This window comes from Sturnira hondurensis, unplaced genomic scaffold, assembly GCF_014824575.4.
Source record: "Sturnira hondurensis isolate 20B ecotype Veracruz unplaced genomic scaffold, ASM1482457v3 Scaffold0006413, whole genome shotgun sequence".
NCBI classification, from domain to species: Eukaryota; Metazoa; Chordata; class Mammalia; order Chiroptera; family Phyllostomidae; genus Sturnira; species Sturnira hondurensis.
In genome coordinates this window covers 12,466,230-12,486,380 of record NW_028079044.1, presented here as the reverse complement: position 1 = coordinate 12,486,380, position 20,151 = coordinate 12,466,230, and the positions used below count along the sequence as shown (strand labels likewise).

General features: G+C 37.1%; 1 protein-coding gene across 5 annotated transcripts in view; it reads left to right on the top strand.

Moving 5' to 3' along the window:
• WDPCP (WD repeat containing planar cell polarity effector) overlaps nt 1-20,151 on the top strand; it is a 407,760-nt gene that overhangs the window by 261,292 nt on the left and 126,317 nt on the right. For 3 of the 5 annotated variants that reach the window (XM_037048018.1, XM_037048019.1, XM_037048021.1), the window contains exon 14: nt 9,143-9,245. In XM_037048018.1, the coding sequence (XP_036903913.1) occupies nt 9,143-9,245 (103 nt within the window). Of the gene's footprint in view, nt 1-9,142; nt 9,246-10,705; nt 11,365-11,630; nt 11,733-20,151 lie in introns of those variants that run through there. The other 2 variants (XM_037048020.1, XM_037048022.1) reach the window with 2 other exon arrangements.

The following is a 20,151-nucleotide window of genomic DNA, read 5'->3' as shown; positions in this document are numbered from 1 at the left end:
ACGGGGCAAGAGTAGTGTGGGAAATATAGAATCTAAAGAACTTGTGACACACAGACATGAACTAAAGGGGGGAATGGGGAGAGGGGGTGTGCAGGTTGGAGGGGGATGAAGGGGGGGAATAGGACAACTGTAATGGCATAATCAATAAAATATATTTAAAAATGGGGGTGGATAATTTGAGGCTGTATATTATGTTATTTTACTTCCAGAAAGAATTTACTTTTGCTCTGGCAAAGAGTTTGGGCAAGAGTTAAATAACACCATTCTAGGATTGAGTTTATTTGAACCTGAGTTTCAGCCTGAGAGCTGGTTTCTACCTGATGTTTATACTAAGACTGTAGTCCCTCAGAAATCCCAGTTGAAAGCCCTGCCTCCTCCATAGGCCCTGAAGTTTAGCTTTGTACCCTCAGCCCAATGACTCACCTAAAACTCCATGTAGTTTCTTAACTTCTCAAAACACCACTTTCTGCTAAGTTTCTCAGCTTGTTGGTCGCCAATTACAAATTGGCAAGTACTTTGAACAGCAAAAGCAGCACCAAATGTCAAGCTTCCCTCTCTGGGCTTTGCTTCTGTCTAGGATCTTGGTCCTTCAAATACTTACTGTAGATCTCTAATTCTTTAAATCTTTAAACAAAATCAAAAAAATAATTTCATCCAGCTGTTCTAGTTGCTCTCAGCAAGAGTATTTGTCTCGTATATACTTATCTAGATAACTAGAATCAGAAGTTCTGCAGTTTATTTTTGGAAGGTGAGAGAAGTGTTAAACATGATACTAGTTGCTTTCCAATTCTGGATAACTCCCTGCAGTGTGGTATTTATTGTGTTTGAACTATTAACCACTGAGAGACTTAAATGCACTAATTCTACTTTTAAGCATGACCTGTCTTCAGTTGTATGCCCAAATGGATCAAGTGAAATTTCATGAAGTGTTGTATAGATTAGGGTTCATCATTTAGTGACTTTATGTTAAAAGCACTAAAGAGTAAAACCTAATTTTTTCACATTTTAACTAATAATCAAGAAAATAGATAGTCTTCAACTCTTAAGTGAAAACTGTTTTTAATCTTGTAAGATTAATAATGCAAGTCTTTCCCTTTGATAGGGTAGAAGATATTGGTGTTTATGCCTATTTAAATTTATACTAGGTCTTGCTCAAGGGCATGCCAAGTGCTTTGCAATTGCCAGCAACAAAATCATTTATAACACAAAATTAAGAGTTAATTTGTCTTGATCACTGCCAAAGTGCCAAGCATTGTTTCAAAGGCATTGTATAAGTTGCTTTTATTTAATTTTCATAATATCTTAACCAGTAGAATTATTATACCTATTTTATAGTTGATAAAGCTGATTATAAGAAAAACTGTGCTTCTCCCTCACCAGTTTTTCTCCTGGTTAGGGTCACATTTTCTTACTTCTTTTTGTTTTTTAAAAGATTTTACTTAAATTTTTTAAGACTTACTGCTTGGGAAGGGAGGGAGAAGGAGAGAGAGAGAGAAACATCAATGTGTGAGAGATACATTGTTTGGATGCCTCTCACATGCCCCCAACTGGGAAACCAGTCCGCAACCTAGACATATGCCCAGACTGGGAATCAAACCCATGACCTTTTAGTTCACAGGCCAGCACTCAATCCACTGAGCCACACCAGCCAGGACTCTTACTTTTCCTTATGTCTAGTATATCTTTCTTGGAAGCTGGATTTTATGAATTTTGTGTTGAGTGTCAGATTTTGTTGTATTCCTTTAAATAGTGTACAGATGGAAATATTTTTGCACTCATCTTAGTCATAGATATCCCTTCCCTTCCAAGTAGGCTCCTGAATCCTATTGGGATGATCCAAGTAGTACTGATAACTTTCTTCTCTTCTTGTATGACAAGGTTCCGGCAACCTGGAATCAACCATATCTACAAGTAGTTCTAATTTCTTTTACTAGTAAATGGTCACTAAGGTTCACAGACTGGGTGTTAGGGTACTTATTTCACTGAGTTTCTTATTGTTTTCCAGGGGAAAAGAAACCTAGAACAGGAGTAGGCAAAGGGCCAGTAGTGAGTATTTTAGGATTTGTAAAGGGCCAGTAGTATTTTTGTAAAGGGCCAGTAGTGAGTATTTTAGGATTTGCAGGTTGTGTAATCTCTGTCACAACTGTTCAGCTCTGCCAATTTGAAACCAGACACAGGCAATGTGTAAACAACTACAGCTGCATTTTAATAAAACTTTATTTACAATAATTGGTTGTAAGTTGCATTTGGTTCACAGGCTATTTGACGAAATGTTATTCAACATTTATGGATAGTGGTTGCTGAATATTTCTACAAATATTCTAAATAGAAAGATTTGTTTGCAATTCCTTTGTTCTTAGAAATATCCCACAAGGTATAAATAAATGTGTATATTTTAAATTGACTTGAAATAGCTTTTTTGCATGAAGTTATGCCATAAATTTGATATACTAAGCCCATTAATTCAATTTTGCTTATGATATTTGAAGAATACTTTTTATTTTATTTTATAACTATGTATAATTGGTTCTAAAATCAGATGTGTAAAAATGGTATAGTTAGTGAGGTCTAGCTTCAGTCTTTGCTTTCTTTACCTTTTCCTTTCCTTGTCCTTTTGGCTGCTACTTTAGGTTTATCCTTCATTTATAGAAAATATATATAATGAAATATACATATATATTGAATCTATACCCCTGTGTGTGTATACTTAAGCACCTGTTTTAGTTGTACACTAAACACATTGTTTGGCAACTTAATGTTTTTAACTCAGTATATCCTGGGATCACTCCATAGCAATATATAGAAAAGCCAGATGATTTTTTAAAAAATTATGATAACAATACAGTTGACCCTTGAACAATGTGAGGATTAGGGTACAACCTCCCATGCAATAAAAAAATATGCACATAAATTTTAACTCCCCAAAATCTTAACTACAGTTGGCTCTTGGTATCTGTAAGGGTTGGACTCCAAGATCCCCTGAGGATGCCAGAATCAGTAGATGCTCAAATCCCTTATATAAAATGTCATAGAACAATGCAAACTGTTGGCCCTGTACATCTGCAGGTTCCTAACCACAGACCAAAAGCACTTTGCAGTCTGTGGTTGGTTGAATCCATGGATGTGAAATCAATAAATATAGAGACCTTATTGTATTTATTGAAAAATTACACATACAAGTGGATGAGTGCAATTTAAATCTGTGTTGTTCAACAACTAATGCTATATATAACAGTGGAATAAACATGAAAACTTAGTGAAACATGAATAATTTTCTACTAAAAATATAAATGGCTCAAAATTGCATTAGAAATAAATTAATTTAAATAGTCTAGTAGCCCCAAAGAGAAAATTTAAACAGGCCCAAAATATAACTTGAAAGGAAACCACATGTTTTATTTATGAGTTATATGAAAACTTCAAAAATGTGTAATTTCCAAAAGCTTAGTCTAACATGAAAGTATGTACCATTCCAAGTAAATTCATTTGATAACAAAATATAAGTTCTTCCCATATATTTTCACATTTAAAATAATTATTCATTGTTATCACTTGTATAAGAAATATTATGAAACATATAGACATTAAGAACTAATACTAAAATTTATATCAATATAAGTATGATATAAAATATTTAATATACTTCCATATCTTGATAATTATTTTCTCACATCTACAAAATATGAAAATTCTAAAATAGTAACGCATTATCAGAAACAATATTTTCTCCCTAACTCTTAAAGGAAACCACATGTTTTATTTATGAGTTATATGAAAACTTCAAAAATGAAGTTTTTTCAGATTTGCCCTATGAAAAGAAATGTTATTTTTAAATAAGTAGAACAGGAATGGTATCAACATTTTACTTTATCTTTATTTCAAATAGAGTATCATGAACTTGAATGTTCTGATCTGAAAGCAATTTTAGACAAAACTTAAATGTGTTAAGATGAATATTATGAATTTAAATGTTAACTAAGTAGAATATTATAGCAGGGAAGGCTAGAACATGGAAATCTTAAATATGTATATGGCCATTCTATAACTTACCATTTACCAAGTTAACATATTATATCATCATTTAGTTGTTGCATGTCTTTGTAAATGCTTCTTATATATCATATAAACCTATGAATCCCCAGAGATTATGAAAATTAGAAAAGGTTATAATAACATAGTATGTTATAATAGTTATGATTATCTGTCAATAACTAATCCAAAGTATGATTTAAAGATGAAAATCTATGTTTGATTTAAAGATAAAATCTATTCAAGATTTTTTTTAGCTTTAAATACTTTTTTGTTGTAAATTTGCATATTTATTTATAGTAAATGCAAAAGTCACATATGAAGGTAATGAGGACCCAGGAATAAGTTTATTTTTATTTTAGATCTTAGATAATACAGACAGGATATGCGTCAATTTAAAATCTGGATCATGACCCAAGATTACCAGTGTTTGTTATCTTTTGTTCAGTGGAAGCCAGTTTTACTTAATAGTGCTAAATGATGATACTAACAAATTATTACAGCAAACAGTAAATTATATAATTGTCATAGAGGAAGAATGGCATAAATTAAGTGGTTCATTCTTCTGCATATTTTTCTGAAAACTTGTTTCTGAGTTAGTTACACTTTTATAATAAAACTATCCAACTAAATAACCCTGGTCGTGCAGCAGTAAAGATTGGGATTTATCAATATGACAGTTTTCAAACATATTGCCATCTATATTGTCCATTTAGACTTGTTATGTGCCATTTTAATCTTACACAATACATCCCCAAAAGACACCAACAGAATAAAACAAAAAGGACTGTAAAACTTGTACAAAACAATGTCTCCTTGTGCTGTGTACCTCTCAGACACAGGATTCTAAGCAAATAAGCATGTGATAACACAATCTAGTAGTATGTGTGAACCTTGATATTTGGGCATTACAGGTAAATTCATGTTTTATAGGGCTTGAAGCTTATACAATTTGAGGAATACTTCTTGCAAAAAAAGGAATTTTACATTTCAAGTACAATTAGGTACTGGAAAGGACATGTAAGTAAGTGGCAATGAAGTTTAAGCTTCATTAGCCGTGTAGTAAATTAGCCTCTGCATCTGGCACATCGTAAACAGTCCACAATTGCAGAATTATTTATTATTAACAGCTGTTAATTAAATTTGAAGTCAAGATGAGTGGTAGGGTATGACCACCCTGTTGGCCTCTTGCAATGCCGTTAATGAAGTATGATTTAACAGTACCTTAGCCTTAGTTAAGTCTTGATTAGCTTTACTAAATGTGCTGGCCTTTCAGGTAAAACACATGAAAATGAAATAAAGCCAAGTAACTTTGAGTTTTTGATTTGTTCAGAATATGGCCATTTCTTAGAGCTTTATGAACACATTTAATTGTATATATCAAACATTTAAACTAAATTCCAACATTAAGATTATATAAAACTTAAAAAATAAATGAAGCCAGAGGCTAACCAATTGCAAAGTGATCGCATAGTAGATAGTATACATGCATCAGACCCTCAAGACTTATGAACTCTGACAAGACTAATGGGCCGACAGAGGAATGACAGAGATACACTCTCTACTGCATTTGGCTAAGACCATGTCTAGATAACCTCATTGTATTACACTTTGTTTTGTTGTATTTTCTGATACTGTGTTCTATACAAATTAAAGGCTTGTGGCATGGAGCAAGTGTATTGCATGGAGCCATTTTCCCGGCAGCATTTGCTTACTTCATGTCTTTGTGTCACATTTTGGTAATTTCCTGAATATTTCAAACTTTTTCCTTATTACTATATTTGTTATAGTGATCTGTCATTAGTGATTTTTGTAGGTTTATTCATGTATTTTTTATTTTTAATTAATTTTTTCAATTACAGTGTGATCTTTGACGTAAATAGTGTAATTGTTTTGGGGCCCTATGAACCACATTCATATACAATACCAAACTTAGTCAATAAACATGGTATGTGTTCTAACTGCTCCATCAACTGGTGGTTACCCCATCTTTCTCCCTCTGCTCAGGCTTCCCTATTTCTTAAGACAACAACATTGAAATCAGGCCAAGTAGTAACCCTACAATGGCCTTCAAGTGTGCAAGTAAGAGGAGAGTTGTATGTCTCACACTTTAAATCAAAACCTAGAAATTATTAAGCTTAGTGAGGAAGGTATATCAAAAGCTGATATAGGATAAAAGCTAAGCCTTGTGTGTCAAACAGCCATGTTGTGAATACAAAGAAAAAGTTCTTGAAGGAAATTAAAATGCTACTCTGGTGAACCATAATTGTGTGGATATATTTCTTTTTCTTTGGTTTATATATTTGCATACCAGTGTCATACAGTCTGAACTAGAGTCAGTTTTAGATATTCACTTTGTTTTTACATATACATTTTAAGATCTATTTGTAAATCCCATAAAAACCTTGAAGGGATTTCAATTGGAATTCCACTAATTTTTATGGTTTAATTGGGTTCAGAATTGATATCTTTATTATGTATAGTCCAGCCATAAGCAGGTATATGTTTATATTTTAATCAGATATTTATGTCACTCAGTAATGGTTGGCAAGTTCTTCTCATATGTATTGCGTATCTTTTACTTCTTTTCAGTGAAGAATCACATGGAAATATTGCCAATGAGAAAAACAGAAAAAAGCTACCTAACTTATTTTATAAGTATAGTATAACCTTGAGAGCAGTCAAGCCCAAGTAAGGTCATAGACTTTTGTTAATTATGAACATAGATATAAAAGCCTTAAAGTACTAGCAAATTAAATACAGTAGAATGTTATTAAATATTACTGATTTCTATATTGACTATAAGGATCTGTTATAAAAGCATCATGATATTCTGGATTAAAAGAGAAAACATGATTATTTCAATTGATATATATTTACATTGCTTTCAATTATTCATTGTTCTAAGTTATTTATGATCATCAATCTTGGACATATCATTTCCTTAGGAAAGTTTCCCAAAAGTATATGCATGCAAATTTTAAATTCTGATCTGTTATTAAAATGTAGAATCAGGAATCTTCTCCTATAAAGGGCCAGATGGCAAATACTGCAGGCTTATGGGACAAGAGGAAAAATTGAAGTTATAAAGGTACTGCATATAACAAGAAAGAAAACAAATTTTTATATATTTTTACTGATGAAATTAAAATATAATAATTGAGTATGATTTTTGTAAGACAGGTCTATAAATATGAATATGAAACTTGGTGGGGATAACATTTCAATTTGGGTTGAAACTTGGTGGTTCTTATTATCAAAATCTGTTGCAAATGTTCATCTATTCATGCTGATCTATGATGAGATTTTACATATTTCACTGTTGCAAATTTCTTTAATCAAAGAAGGCACTGCAATATATTGATACCAATCTATAAGTAATTTTTTTAAGAATTCTATTAGCTAAAAGATTAGACTGCCTTTTAGCATGCATTATATTGCAAATTAATCACTTCTAATTAAAGTTCCTCAATAATTGCACTGTTAAATAGACTTTGGGATATGGAAATTTCTTTGCACTTGCATCAAGGATAAGAAACTCTGCTGTGGACTGAAATCAGAAAATATATTGCTGGGAATTTGTGTCAACATGGAGATGTCACTTTAACTTTTGATAGTGCTGGAAATGTGTTGTTAACAGCCTGCATTACTTGTAAGTCAAACAACATTAGTTCTCATTGAAATGACTTTATCACAGTGTAAGTTTCACATGCAAGTAGTTTGGCCATATAGTTTTAGGCTGAAACATTTTCAAGTCTGCAGCATAAGCTAATTCAGAAGCCATTTATAGTTAAATAAGAGCACGGTTTTTCAACAATTTAAAAATGTAAACACCATTCTTAAGGACTGTACAAAAGGCAGGCTATGTTTAGCCCATAGGCCATAGGTTATCAATCCCTGCTTCATAAATTCTTATATTCCCATTAAATGTAAGTGCCTGTCTCCCCACAAACTTTGCAACCAGTAAATATTAACTTTAACTGAAATTACATTTTTCAATATTTACTTGAGTATTAATAAAGTAAAATATATTTTTATGATTATAGGCTACTTACATATCTTCATTGTAAACTGATTGTTCTCTTTCTTCTTTCATTTTTCTTGCAGTAAAATTTTCATTCCAATACTCATTCAGTGTACCAGAATAGTTCTGAGTCCTTTTTTGTGTCTTTACCCACTTACTATTTTCCTCTGATTTCCCCCACACATCCAACACCTCTTTCACATTGAAAGACCTGCCATTGCCTAACAGAACTGTTTTCTCAAGGTTCTCTACATATATGCACTGTATCTTTCATTCTCTGTCACCTTTTCTCCATTCTCCCTCCTACTGTGACTCTTATTTATCCTTAAGACTCAAATCTAGGATCAGTTCCTCCTCTTTCACTCTGTAGCACTGTGCAATATCTGCCATAAAACCATCACAGACACACACATGCACATGTGTGTGTGTGTTTGTGTGTGTATATGACTCTTAAGGATAAATATATATATTTATACATATAAATACATATAAATATATATCATATATATTTATGTATATATAAAATTAATTGTTTACAGTGTCCCCATGGGGCTCAAAGCTTCATGAAATATGGTGTTGTAGTTGAGCTCTATACTCCAGAAACTGCTGGCACTTAGTAGGCAATGGTTTGTTTACTGAATTAGTTCAAAATAATAGTAGTATTAATAATATTAGCAAAGTAATATTTACCAGATACATTTGTATAGTAGTATTCCAAAGAAATTAATTTTGAAGACGCTCTCTGACATTTTTCTTCATTTAAATCTCACCAAGGAAAATAGTAATTAAGGTTTTTATTCCCTGACAAGACTATGTCAGACATTTTATTTTAAAAACTTGTCTTTTTCTTTAAAGACAAAATAACTTGTTTAAATAATTGCCATTAGTTATAGCTGTACTCTCTGTTTTAAGAAAATTTGCTTATACTGGAAAAGGAAACAGAAAATTAAAATACAAAAAGAAAGTATATTTATCAGCCATGTCTGTTTTGTAATCTTAACAATAAGTTCTTTCTTTCAAAAAGTCTTCTTTGTAACTTGACCAAGATTCATTTTGGAATTAATCTCCTTTTTTGCTTTATTTCCAAAGGACATCCATTACCTTGCACTAGATAAGGGTGAATTGGCACTAGCTGAAGTGGCAAGAAAAAGAGCTAGAGACATTGATGCAGAATCAATAACCTCTGGAGTTGGTAAGAATTCATGCTGTTTTTTTTTAAGTGCTTCTTGTTTTAATCAATACTTTTTCAGTATCATTTCTGTTTATGTTTTTAGGGCATGGTTGGTTAATTTGAATTACTTTCTTTGTAAAGACTGTCTTTAAGAAAGAATTAAGCCTGGCTAAGCAGTACAATATAAATATATATGTTGGAATTTTGTTATTATGAGATTTGATGATCATTGATTAATCACTGCTTAGCGAAAAGCATAGAGGACTTTGTTCTTTTCGTAAGATTTTGAGAAAAAGAATTTATTATCAGCTCTTCCTGGTCCTTTACATTTCCATTAAAACCAATACAGAAATGTATATAATCCTTTATTTACACGTAGACATGTCATATCTCAAAATACTTCTCTGCTGTATCAGACAAAATACTTCACATGTAATTTTAGGTTTGATGGGAGACTTGTTTTTGTTTAGAAGTTACTGGAGTCATTTTACAAAGTAGTCTTCCAAAGAAAACCAGTAAAAAACCTAACTTGAATCTAAAGGTCCATTCAAAACTTTGTAATATAGAAAAATGAGTTTTTAATCCTGTTATAATATCAACATGACCTTCCTTTTTCCAAATTCAGTTTATCTAATGGGAGTACTGATCTCTAGATACCCCAATTCCTATTCTTCTTGCTATTTCCTATTCCTAGGTTAGGCAGAGCACCCTCATGATTGTAATAGATTTCATTTCTTTTTGGAACTTTTATGAAACAAGGAAGTTTTATTAATAAGATTTCCACTGTATAAATTGCTTGAAAATGTAACAGTTCTCCCTATTGATAGATCATCTTGTGCTCTGTTTTTGGAATGCTGTTTGCAGACAAAGGGAGTAATTTTTAGCTTCTTTCTAACATCTCCAATCAGCGACCCCAGTCTTCAGGGTGGTGTTGAAGGACTCAAAGCTATACCAGTATGATACCTCTAAACCCGAATACTAAAGCTGACAATTGCTTACGAGAGAGATGATTCCATTTTACCCCATCCCTGAAAGAGTTCCAAATTGATGCATAAACCACTTTAAAACTCCATTCCTAATCCACAAGAAATACTATTAATACAATATTAGATAAGAATAACTTCAGTTGACTTACCACTATATCTTGTTGCTTCTTAAGTATATTGATGAGCCTCCAAAAAAATAACAATAAGCTAATATTTATCAAATGCCTAATATGAGCCAGATACTAAATAATAGATATGTACTAATCAGTACTCACAACTTTGTGAGGTGGGTAGTTTGAATTTGTTATGAAAAGTCACTTTTAACTAAATGATGAAACCATACCATGTTAATAGGAATTATGATTGTATATGATGAGGTTATAAATGTCCTCCATCCCTATCCTCTAGACATTTAGGAATATACAGGAGAAGGGTTATATCATAAGTAAATTTTATGGGATTTTTCCTTAGTTATTTACCCTTCCTTTTCCACAGGGTATCAGATGTAATGGAAGCCATCTTTGCATTTGAAAGCTATTCAGAGTTACTAGGGGTAAAAAGGAATGTGAAGAGATTACCATGAAATTTCAGAAAAATAAAGAAAGCCTACTACTCAGCCCACCAAAACATACTTTGTTTATTTTTTAACCAGATTGCTTTGGCCAGTTGATAATTCCTAGCCAAAGAGCTTGGATTCCCTCTCTAAATCCTGCTTCATTTCTAGCAAGTATTTTTTCTTCACTGAAACCTTGTTACTTCCCACAATTTTCAAGCAAAATTTTCAGTTTTTTTAGGTCTTACTCTTTGACCTTGGTCACTATCCCTTGAGAAATATCATTCAATTACAATAGCAAATCTCAAAATATGATAATCTTAGATGAGTGTTCTACTCTACTTTCCTTCCAGAAAACTGGATGTATCCCACTCACAATTCCCAATGGAATTAGGAAAGAGTATCTGGTTTCCTCATCATAGTCTCTTCTTTACAGCCCAAGTCATACTGGGAAAGCTAATTTTCTCTCAGATTTCCTGAATTTAATTCAACTGTTGTCTCAAACTTTTCTAAAAGCAGAAAGTAATTAAACTTTGGCTTTCAAAGGGGTTCACTGATGAAAGCAAGAAGGAAAATTGTGTAAAACATCAAGAGTATTTAATTGTGTATGTTCCATATCTTCTTTATCCAATCATCTATCAGATACTTTGGTTGTTTCCATATCTTAGCCAAATCTGTGGTGATGGAAGATAATTTGACTTTGGATGGTATGCACACAATGCACTGTATAGACCATGTATCATGTAAAAGGTACACTTGAAACCTATATAATTTTATTAACCAATGTCACCCTAATAAATTTAATTAATTAAAAATAATAAAAGTAAAAAAATACCAGAAAAATCAGAACACATATGTCATGAACAGTGACCATGTCAAGAACAATGATGATTTGAAAGAGTGCTATTAAGCTGCTGTGCAGCTGCTGATCACAGAACTGGAATTCGCCTCACCTGGGTCTGGTGCTTGGTGAAATCTCCCTTTGGATATGCTGCTTGTGAAGCTTATTGGATCCTGCTCTGATGTTGTCTGAAGCTGGCTACTGGGTGTGTTGGTTGTGGTCACCTTGGGAGGGACTCTAAAGCAGACCAATGTCAGATGCTGTCTGACTAGCCCTAGGCAACATGTTTGGAGCTACAAGTGACCCATAGTCTGTGGCTGCCTCTGCTGGACCTGGGTGCAGGTGGGAAGGACCAAGCTGTGCACTAAGGCTGACCTTTACTAGCACTGCTCCCAGGGCACGTCAGCAAAAGTCCCAAGGCACCTCAAGATTTGCCTCTGTCTGCCTCCACCTGCTGGCTGCCTATTAGGCTCAGTCACTGAAAAAGCCTCTGACAGTACGACAGTACTCAAGTTTCATGAGGTAGGTTCTCAGTGAGACACCAGTTAGCAGCAAGTGGTGTTCACCAGACCTATACAAGTTCAAACTAGGTGCCAGTGCTGTGTCTGAGGCCACTCAGCAAATGTCCCTGGGTATACCAAGTCTAGCTGCAACCACTGAGTGCTCACATACCTTTGTGTTGGGACAGTCTCAGGGAGTTGCCAGGGTGAGGCCAGCAGAGTTTAATGAAACCTCAACAGACCAGGGTTTGGCTATGTGAAGGGAAGGCTCTTCTCTGGTCAGGTGTGTAAGGAAAAACTGTCCTCTGTCCTAGAGCCACACAACTCAGTCTGTCCCAGATTATGCTGGAAGAGATGGAGCTCAGCAGGGTAGGGCTGCCAGGAGTTGGGTAGATGGGGCTAGTGGGTCTCTCATGAAATGGAAGTGCTGTTCAGGTTTCAGGAAAGTTGGGGGGTGTGAACCCTGCCTCACAGACACACAACTTGGTCTGTCCCAGATTTTTCTCCAACCTTGATGGAGTTTAATCGCTAGGAATTGAGTGGGTGGGCTCCCGGAGCCCAGAGTGTGGAGCTAGTGGATCTCTCATGAGAGGTAAGCACCAGTCAAGTTCATGGGAAAGTGGGTAAATTGGCCCCCACCCCAAACCGTGTAACTCAGCCCTCCCCAGACCTCTGTACCATGGCCAAGGCAGCTGACTGTTCATCAAGGCAAAACGTCTCGGGGTAGGGCAAGAGGGAGTCAGAGGGTGGAGCTATTCCGTCTAGGCTGATGCCACGGGACAGGGTGGGGTGTGGGGGGGGATGCTCCAGCCAAGAAAGATGGTGTCTTCAGTATAGGAAAATGACTCAGCACAGGGTTCCTTGTGGCTTCCCCTTCAACTGTCTCCCCAGAGCCACAAACCCCAACACTCCTCACATGACTTTAGTTCACTCCACCTCTGGCACTGCTCAGGGTGAGTGGCTGCAAATGAAATTTTCTTGCATTGGCCCCTTAAAAGGGTGTCTATGTCTCTAGCAGACTCCTGTCTCTCTCTGATGGACAAGAGCCCCACTACTTTTCAGTCCCATGTTATATGGACGCATCTTTCCAGCTCTGGTACTCTCAGCTGGGGAGCCTGGCTTGGGGTTGAGCCACCAGGCTTGGGGTTGAGTCACCAGGCTTTTCGGGGGAATCTCCAGCAGCTGAGATATCCCTCTGGAACTTCAGCTGACACTCATGTGTGTGGGGTGAGCCCTTTTCACATCTCTGCCCTTCCTACCAGTCTCAATGTAACTTATTCAGTAAATCCTTGGCTATAAGATTTATCTTCAGCTGGTCTTGACTTGGTTGTTCAGGATGATTTTTCTGTAATTTAGTTGTAATTCCAATTTAGTCCTAGGAGGCTATGAGTGTATCTTCTACCTATTCAGCTCCCATCTTCGATTCTCTATTTGTTGCCTCTTTGATAATAGCCAATCTGAAGGACGTGAGGTTGTATCTCATAATTTTTAATTAATTTATTTAATGTTGGTTAATAAGATTATATAGGTTTCTAGTATACATTTCTATGATACATGATCTGTATACGGGCATTCTATGCCCACCACCCAGTCAAATCATCTTCTGCCACCATACACTTGCCCCGTTTACCACTTACCATCCACCTACACACATTCCCTCTACTCTCCACTCTACTACTGAAACTGAGTTTCAGTTTTACGTTCCACATATGAGTGAAATCATATGGTTCTTTACTTTTTCTGTCTGGCTTATTTCCCTAAGCATAATATTCTCAAGATCTATCTATACTGTTGCAAATGGTAGTATTTTATATTTTCTTAAGGCTGAGCAATATTCCGTTGTATATATATACCACATCTTCTCTATCCATTCATCTATTACTGGACATTTCAGTTGTTTCCATGTCTTGGCCACCATGAACAGTGTTCTGATGAACATAGGATTGCATGTATTTTTGAGAATAATTTTCCAGGTAGATATCCAGAAGAGGGGTTGCTTGGTCATATGGTAACTCTATTCTTAATTTTTTAAGGAACCTCTGTACTGTTTTCCATAGTGACTGTATCAGTTTACATTCTCACCAGAAGTGAATAAGGGTTACCTTTTCTCCACAACCTCTCCAACACTTATTATTAACCTTGTTGATAGTAGCCATTCTAATGGCAGTAAAGTGGTATCTCACTGTGGTTTTAATTTGCATTTCCCTAGCAGCTCGTGAAGTTGAGCATCTTTTCATGGTCTGTTGGCCATTTGTATGTCTTCATGGGTGAAATGCCTGCCCAGGTCTTCTACTCGTTTTTTAATTGGATTGTTTTATTGTTCTTTAGTTCTATGAGTTCTTTATATATTTTGGATTAACCTCTTGTGGAGCTGTTGTTTACAAATATATTGTCCTATTCAGTTGGCTGCCTTTTTGTTTTGTTGATGGTTTATTTTGCTGTATAGAATTTTTAAAATATATTTTATTGATTATGCCATTACAGTTATCCCTGTAATGGATAACTATCCTCCACCCTAAACACCCCTCCCCCACCATTCCCCCCTTTCGTTCATGTCCATGTCACAAGTTCTTTAGATTCTGTATTTCCCATAGTATTCCTGCCCTACCCCCCGTCTATTTTCTACTTACCGTCTATGCTACTTATTTTCTGTACCTTCTCCCCCCTTCTCCTCCTCTCACTCCCGTTGCTAACCCTCCATGTGATCTCCATTTCTATGTTTGCGATCCCAATCTAGCTGTCCTCTTAGTTTGCTTTTGTTTTAGGTGTGGTTGGTAATAACTGAGTTTGCTGTCCTTTCACTGTTCATATTTTTATCTTCTTTTTCTTTCCTTTTTTAAAAAATATATTTTATTGATTATACCATTACAGTTGTTCTATTCCCTCCCCTTCATTCCCCTCCACCCGCACCCTCCCTCCCCCACCATTCTCCCCGCCTTAGTTTATAACCACGTGTCTCAAGTTCTTTAGATTCTATGTTTCCCCCACTATTCTTGCCCTCCCCCCTATCTATTTTCTACCTACTGTCTATGCTATTTTCTGTACCTTCTCCCCCTTTCGCCTCCTCCCACTCCCCTGTTGCTAACCCTCCATGTGTTCTTCATTTCTATGGTTCCACTCCTGATCTAGCTGTCCTCTTGGTTTGCTTTTGTTTTAGGTGTGGTTGTTAATAACTGTGTGTTTGCTGTCCTTTCACTGTTCATATTTTTCATCTTCTTTTTCTTATATAAGTCCCTTTAGCATTTCATATAATAAGGGCTTGGTGATGATGAACTCCTTGAACTTGACCTTATCTGAGAAGCACTTTATCTGTCCTTCCATTCTAAATGAAAGCTTTGCTGGATAAAGCAATCTTGGCTGTAGGTCTTTGGATTTCATGACTTGGAATACTTCTTTCCAGCCCCTTCTTGCCTATAAGGTCTCTTTTGAGAAATCCGCTGACAGTCTGATGGGTACTCCTTTGTAGGTGATTGTCCCCTTATCTCTTGCTGCTTCTAGGATTCTCTCCTTCATTTTAATCTTGGCTAATGTAATTATGGTGTGCCTTGGTGTGTTCCTTCTTGGGTCCAACTTCTTTGGGACTTTCTGAGCGTCCTGGATTTCCTGGAAGTCTAGTTCCTTTGCCAGACTGGGGAAGTTCTCCTTTATTATTTGTTCAAATAAGTTTTCCACTCATGGCTGTTTCTTTCCCCCTTCTGGTACCCCTATAATTCAGATGTTGGAACGTTTAAAGATGTCCTGGAGGTTCCTAAGCCTCTCCTCATTTTTTTGAATTCTCATTTCTTCATTCCTTTCTGGTTGGATGTTTTGTTCTTCCTTCTGGTCCATTTCATTGATTTGAGTCCCAGTTTCCTTTCCATCACTATTGGTTTCCTGTGCATCTCCCTTCATTTCAATTAGTTTAGCCTTCATATGTTCCTCTAATTTGTGGTTAAAATCAACCAGTTCTGTGAGCATCCTGACCACCAGTGTTTTGAACTGTGCATCTGAAAGGCTGGCTATTTCTTGGTCACTTAGAATTATAGGCTCTGGGGCTTTGAGCTGTTCTTGAGTCCTAATGTTTGGTCTGTTCCCACCTGTTATGTATGAGGGGTGGAGCCTTAGGTGTTCACCAGGGCCAGGCAACTCAGTGGCTGGGTTACAATGCTGTATATGGGGGTGGGGTCAGAGAGGGGAAAAAAATGGTGCTTTGCTCTGCTCTGCGCTCTCTCAGATTTCTGTCTCCTCTGCAGCTTCCCACAAGCAAATTGGGCCCCTCTGGTGCTGGTTCCCAGGTGTGTAGGCCTGTGTACTCTCTAGGACCCTGTGGGTCTCTCCAACAAACTCTCTGTGAGCCTGGGAGCCTCTCCCGGCCCCTCAACCCTGAGAAAGTCTTTCCAGTAGATGCTTTCAAGCTCTAATTCCCCCTGGGGCCCTAGTCGGTCTCACTGCTGGCTCCTTTGCTGGTTTATCTGCACGCGAATGTGTGACCGCAGTCAGCCAGCTGCCCTGCACCCTCACTGGGTCTGCCCGTTGCCACCCCACGCCTGGGATCCACCAACCGCTTCCACCTTCGCTCCTGGGTGGGTCAGACCAAACAATCTTTCCAGCCAAACAACCCCACTCCACTGCTGACTCCGCCCCTCTTACTGGTCTGGCTGGGTGGTTCGTTGTTCTGTATAGAATTTTTTTAGTGTTATATTGTCCATTTTTATTTCTGCCTTTACTTCCCTTACCTTTAAGGTCAAATTCATAAAATATTCTCTAAGGCCAAGGCCCATAGTTTAATACCAATATATTCTTCTATGTAATTTATTATTTCAGGCCTCATATTTAGATCTTTGATACATTTTAAATTAATTTTTGTACATGGAGTGGAATTATAATCTAATTTGATTCTTCTGCAGGTGGCTTTCTAATTTTTCCAGCACCATTTATTGAAGAGGCTGTGCTTTCTCCATTGTGTGTTTCTGGCTCCTTTGTCCAAAACTATGTGCACATATACATGTGGTTTTATTTCTGAGCTCTCAATTCTGTTCCATTGGTCTTTATGCCTGTACCATGCTATTTTGATTATTGTTGCTCTATGTACAATTTTAAGTCAGGTAGTGTGATACATCTAGCTGTGTTCTTTTTTCAAAGGATTGCTTTTGGTTCTTTGGTGTGTTTTGTGGTCCCATATAAATCTGGCAAATTCTTTTGTCCTATTTCATTAAAAAAATGCCATTGGTATTTTGATGGTGATTGCATTAAATCTGTATATTGCTTTGGGTAATATAGACATTTTAACTATGTTGATTCTTCCAATCTGTGAACATAGAATCTCTCTCTATTTCATTGTGTCTTTTTCAATCTCCTTTAATAATGCTTTGTAGTTTTCAGCATATAGGTCCTTCACATTCTTTGTTGAGTTTATTCCTAGGTACTTCATTCTTTCTTTTTGTTGCATTGCAAAAGGAATTTTTAAAAAATATATATTTTATTGATTATGCTATTACATTTGTCTCATTTTCCCACCTTCACTCCTCTCCACCCTGCATACCCCCTTCCACCCACATTCCTACCTTTTAGTTCATGTCCATGGGTCATACATATAATTCTTTGGCTTCTATATTTCTCATACTATTCTTACCCTTCCCTTGTCTATTTTCTACCTAGTCTACTTATTCTCAACTATGCTACTTATTCTCTTACCTTTTCTCCCTCTCTCTCCCACTCCCCCGTTGATAACCTTCCATATGTGATCTCCATTTCTGTGGTTCTGTTCCTGTTCCAGTTGTTCACTTAGTTTGTTTTTGTTTTAGTTGTAGTTGTTAATAATTGTGATTTGCTGTCATTTTACTGTTCATATTTTTATCTTCTTTTTCATAGGTAAGTCCCTTTAACATTTCATATAATAAGGGCTTGGTGATGATCAACTCCTCCAACTTGACCTTATCTGAGAAGTGCTTTATCTGCCCTTCCATTCTAAATGATAGCTTTGCTGGATAGAGCAATCTTGAATGTAGGTCCTTGCCTTTCATGACTTGGAATACTTCTCTCCAGCCCCTTCTTGCCTGTAAGGTCTCTTTTGAGATATCAGCTGACAGCCTGATGGGCACTCCTTTGTAGGTGACTGTCCCCTTTTCTCTTGCTGCTTCTAGGATTCTCTCCTTCATTTTAATCTTGGATAATGTAATTATGATGTGCCTTGCTGTGTTCCTCCTTGGGTTCAACTTGTTTGGGACTCTCTGAGCTTCCTGGATTTCTTGGAAGTCTATTTTCTTTGTCAGATTGGGGAAGTTCTCCTTTATTATTTGTTTGAATAAGTTTTCCACTTGTTGCTCCTCCTCTTCCCCCTCTGGTACCCCTATAATTTGGATGTTGGAATGTTTTTTTTAAATATATTTTATTGATTATACCATTACAGTTGTTCTATTCCCCCCCTTCAATCCCCTCCACCCGCACCCTCCCTCCCCCACCATTCTCCCCCCCTTAGTTTATAACCACGTGTCTCAAGTTCTTTGGATTCTATATTTCCCCCACTATTCTTGCCCTCCCCCCTATCTATTTTCTACCTATCATCTATGCTATTTTCTGTGTCTTCTCCCCCCTTCTCCCCCTCCCACCCCCCTGTTTCTAACCCTCCATGTGTTCTTCATTTCTATGGTTCCTCTCCTGATCTAGCTGTCCTCTTAGTTTGCTTTTGTTTTAGGTGTGGTTGTTAATAACTGTGTGTTTGCTGTCCTTTCACTGTTCATCTTTTTCATCTTCTTTTTCTTATATAAGTCCCTTTAGCATTTCATATAATAAGGGCTTGGTGATGATGAACTCCTTGAACTTGACCTTATCTGAGAAGCACTTTATCTGTCCTTCCATTCTAAATGAAAGTTTTGCTGGATAAAGCAATCTTGGCTGTAGGTCTTTGGATTTCATGACTTGGAATACTTCTTTCCAGCCCCTTCTTGCCTGTAAGGTCTCTTTTGAGAAATCCGCTGACAGTCTGATGGGTACTCCTTTGTAGGTGACTGTCCCCTTATCCCTTGCTGCTTCTAGGATTCTCTCCTTCATTTTAGTCTTGGCTAATGTAATTATGATGTGCCTTGGTGTGTTCCTTCTTGGGTCCAACTTCTTTGGCACTCTCTGAGCTTCCTGGATTTCCTGGAAGTCTATTTCCTTTGCCAGACTGGGGAAGTTCTCCTTTATTATTTGTTCAAATAAGTTTTCCACTCGTGGCTGTTTCTTTCCCCCTTCTGGTACCCCTATAATCCGGATGTTGGAACGTTTAAAGATGTCCTGGAGGTTCCTAAGCCTCTCCTCATTTTTTTGAATTCTCATTTCTTCATTCCTTTCTGGTGGGATGTTTTGTTCTTCCTTCTGGTCCATTCCATTGATTTGAGTCCCAGTTTCCTTTCCATCACTATTGGTTTCCTGTGCATCTCCCTTCATTTCAATTAGTTTAGCCTTCATATGTTCCTCTAATTTGTGACTATAATCAACCAGTTCTGTGAGCATCCTGATAAACAGTGTCTTGAATTGTGCTTCTGAGAGGCTGGCAATTTCTCGGTCGCTTAGAGTTATTGGCTCTGGGACTTTGAGTTCTTCTTGTGCCATCTTTCGGGTTGTTCGTGCCTGTTCCATAGCAGGATCAGAGCCCTAATGTGTTCACTAGAACAGGGCAACTAAGTCGCTGGGTTGTGACGCTGTATGTGGGCGAGGGGTCAAAGAGGGACTATGGCGTCCTGTCTGCCGCCTTCCACCACGGCCCTCACCGGTGCCGCAGTTGCTGCCGTCACCGGGCCCACGCGTTTTGTCCCACTGCACGCGAGTGTGCCACCGCTGTCAGCCCTTGCCCCCTGGGGCCTGCGTGGTCTGTCTCACTGTATGCGAATGTGCGACCGCGGTCAGTCTGTCCCGCACCCCAGCTGGTTCCCGTCTGCCTGCGCGCCTGGGTCGGGGGACCTGTCCTGCCGGACCCTGCTCGCTGCTGGCTCCGCCCCTCTTACCGTCCCCATTGAACGGTTAGATGTAGTCGGACTTCCGTATAATTCAATTTTCTGTCCTTTGGTTGTGTCTTTGTTTCTCCAAA